Source organism: Triticum dicoccoides, chromosome 6B (genome assembly GCF_002162155.2).
Source record: "Triticum dicoccoides isolate Atlit2015 ecotype Zavitan chromosome 6B, WEW_v2.0, whole genome shotgun sequence".
Lineage (NCBI taxonomy): Eukaryota > Viridiplantae > Streptophyta > Magnoliopsida > Poales > Poaceae > Triticum > Triticum dicoccoides.
In genome coordinates, this window is record NC_041391.1 from 6,509,014 (window position 1) to 6,512,566 (window position 3,553).

At 47.5% G+C, this 3,553-nt stretch overlaps 1 protein-coding gene across 1 annotated transcript; it reads right to left on the bottom strand.

The window, feature by feature from the left end:
- Window positions 1-1,046: 1,046 nt before the first annotated feature.
- LOC119326793 (thiosulfate sulfurtransferase 16, chloroplastic-like) lies at window positions 1,047-1,789 on the bottom strand. The gene is made up of 2 exons (XM_037600398.1): window positions 1,380-1,789; window positions 1,047-1,290 (listed from the first exon to the last, which is right to left on the bottom strand). Exons 1-2 carry the CDS (start codon window positions 1,692-1,694, stop codon window positions 1,195-1,197), a joined length of 411 nt encoding a protein of 136 aa, XP_037456295.1. The 5' UTR covers window positions 1,695-1,789; the 3' UTR covers window positions 1,047-1,194.
- Between the last annotated feature and the right edge of the window lie 1,764 nt (window positions 1,790-3,553).

Here is a 3,553-nt window from a genome sequence, read left to right on the forward strand (position 1 = left end):
GGACCACAGACAAATACCTTTGTTCATCCGGGCCTTCAGCCACAACGATGACATTGATAGTGACGGTGTTGGCAAACCAGCCCGATGGGTGGTGGCCGTGTCTGCCTCGGCATCATTAGCGTCTGTTACTACCTCAATGATGTTGGTGGAAATAGTGTTGACCACAACCTAAGAAAGTTAAGTGGCATCGGCTTTCTCTCATTCAATATTGTTAGACTTAATCCCGTCGGGTTTACTTAACAGGAACGTTAGCCTAGACTTTAGATCACCTAATTTCATAGATCAGAGAGATGGTTTAGTGATCTTACCACCAATGAAAGAAGCCATTGGTGTAGGCGATACGAAGTCCCGTGCCTACTTGATGAAGGTTTGATGCAGGCTCGATGTAGACAGTTCCTGCAGGTAGCGGCGCCCCTCCGGGCGCCAGCGGCACAGCCCTGGCACCGGAGCACAGGTAGGAGAAGGCCTTCACGTCGCCAAACGCTCCCACAGATCAAATTAGGCTTTAGAGATGTAGGAGGGCAGAGTAAACGCACGTGAACTGGTTCAGATCGTGCGTGACTAGTTGCCCCCCTCTTTATATATGGCGCTGGCGATCAGGGGACCTAAACCACATTGATTTGGATCGCCCCCGATCAGGGCGCTTTAGTTGGGGTCGAGGGGTACGAACGTTGGTTGGTGACCTCCCCCTTTAACGTAACTTATGTATGTTTCTTTTTTTTCGTTTTGGCCCATTGGGCCTTTTGATCAATACCAACAAGTACAACTTGCATGTGAGCCTGTTTATACCAAACTTGTATACTTATTTATATCCCATTTGTATTAATTCACAAATTTAGCTCAAATATTTTTGTATTTTCAGCATACAAAGACGGCCTAATCACACACCTGGTAACTCATTTTGGAATAGTTGTGTTGGATGAAAATAAAAAGTTAATGCCTCAATTTCTCTAGAGTAAAAATACCTTTCTTTCAACTTGATTAACTGTGTGAAAGGAATTAACAGTTAGAGAAATACTCTGTATAAGCTTAGTCAACCAAATCCGTATGTAACCAACTGTGCCTGCCAATATGCATATATAGTTTTATACATACAAAATGCCTTCTTTTCCATGGAAATTTTCTCTGTACATCATGAATCATAGATCACAAATTAACTTATTCCTGGGAGCCTTTATAGAAACAAAAGGAAAATTAGTGAAGGTTGGCTAGTGCTGCCGGCTGCTGGTAACTGACGCTCTTGAGCAAGGAGAGGTAGCCACCCTCCAGGTTCTTCACCTTCGTGAACCCCTGCACAGACCAACCAACAATCAGTAAATTGATCCACAGATCAAAAGTCAGTGACTTCAACCAATCAGTCGCAGGACTCTATAACTTACGGCGGCGACGAGGTCGGCGGTGGCGAGCCTGGACCGCACCCCGGAGCGGCAGCCGACGAGGAGCCGGTCCTGTTTCGAGTGGAGCGCGGCCACCTGGTCCACGAAGTCCAGGTTGCGCTCCTCGCCATGGGGGTTGACGGAGAGGTAGTAGGGCACGTTGCGCGCGCCGGCGACATGGCCCCGGTTGAAGTCCTCCCACATGCGCACGTCCACGTACCCGTATTGCTCCGACGCCAGCAGTGCGCATGCCGCCTCCGTGCTCACGCTCTCCACCGCCTGTCGCTTCTCACCGTCGCTGCTTCCCAGGGAGCCCATGGATGATGGATCTGCGAGGAGAAGAAGATGATGATGAAGGAGGGGAGGGTGGGTCTGGCTCCGGGGGCTGTGGAGTGGATTGGTGAAAGATAAGTGTTACCTACGTGTCTTATTTATAGAGAGAGAACTGTCGACGCTTCTCATGGCCGGGTAGCCGCATCCATCACTTTCTCACCTTGATTGTAAAGTCGATTGCAAAGTCACTTGATTCTCATTTGCTTCCTTCCTTCGTGTCGATCATATCTTCTTATTCTTCTTCTTCTTCAACTATTGGGTACATGCATTGCATATATGAAAAATGTCAACTACATAGTACGTACACGCTGTATTTATTCATTTTGAGCAGTAGTATAAGAATCTCCTTTTGCACCCTCCTGTATAAATTTAAGGGTTCTAATGCATCATGACAAGTGGCCATGTGCTTGCTACATTCTCACCTTGCATAGTTGCATGTGTATGGTTGGTGCTAAAATCTGAGCCAGCCAGTCATGATCAATCGGGTAGCTGGCCTGGATACAGACGCTGGCAGGAATATTTGGGTGATAGATGTTAGGTAAAGGAGAGGACAAGTCTAGATTGGCATGATGATGCGGCAACACGCCCATGCTCGGAATAAACAAGCGGCCAGATCCGTTGAATATCTCCTTGTCTCGTGGGCGCCACGTAGGCTCCCGGTAAGTGAAGCGAAAACATCCATCATGTTGCTCGAAAGCAACCCAAATGCTCCGTCTTCGATTGGAGCAAGCAACTCAATCGTGAAGCATATGAAATCGATAAGGATTGCTTGGTTGAGGGCTCCACCTCCACCCTGTCTATTTATCCATCCATGGCCATTTCACCCCCTTTGCACATATGGCACATATTCTCTCTTATCTCTTTTTCTCCCCAAAAGAATAGTTTCCCAATGCTTTGGTCGCCAATGTTATTTTGAAATTTTAGATTGGAAACATGGAAAACCAGATCTAGAAATTTGTGCCACAAAAACAAAGCTAGGAGCCAACTCTTTGCCAGAAGCGTGGAATAGGAGCACTTGGAAATGATATTCAGATCAGCCAGGAGTGGAACAATTAGGACAAGTCCAGATTGCTATGATGCAGACGCGGCGACACGGCTGGACGGCAGGAATAAACAAAACGTCCAGATCAATTGAATCTAGTGCCTAGTGGGCGACAGGTACGCTCCTGACAAGTGAAGAGAAAAGATCTTGTTCATCAAAAACGACCAAATGCATGTTATTTCTCTTTCCCTTGGAAGGAGCAAACAACTGAATCATGGAGGACATTGAAAGGGATTGCATCGGTGGGGCTACTCCTCATAGCCTGCTTATCCTAATTCATGGCTATTTCCTTTCACCCATGCCTTGCACATATCACTACCTAGTAGTAGCGCGAGACAAAGGCCGCTACTCCTACGACGCTACAACTAACTTTTAACAGTACCGTTGTTTAGGCCCACATAACACGTGTTTCAGCAATCGCTGCAGCTAATTACTAGCAGTGCGCCTTGACCCTGCGCTACTTTTTTTTAACACAATACACGCGGAATCGCTCATATACACGCGCATACACTGATCCCTGTGAACGCACACACGCACACCCTATCCTTATGAGCACCTCCAAAAGACCGAGCCACGGCACGCGCTGCTACTGTGGCCAACCCGTGGGGACACGGCAGGGCCAACATATTAGTAGCGCCGGTATCGTTGTCCCGCGCTACTGCTAAATCCCACCTACAGCGGCGGTTCATGGCCCGCGCTACTGCTAGTAGTACATGGCCGGCACATATTCCCTTTTGTCTCCTCCCTTTTCAAGGGAATAATTTCCAAAGTTTTGGCCACTATTTCGAATGTTTATATTAGA

Excerpts from the sequence above, each read along its gene's own strand:
- LOC119326793 (XM_037600398.1), bottom strand. The coding sequence starts at position 1,694 with ATGGGCTCCCTGGGAAGCAGCGACGGTGAGAAGCGACAGGCGGTGGAG. Across the intron at positions 1,291-1,379 it reads CCGCCGACCTCGTCGCCGCC|GGGTTCACGAAGGTGAAGAA; the intron begins GTAAGTTATAGA and ends TGGTCTGTGCAG.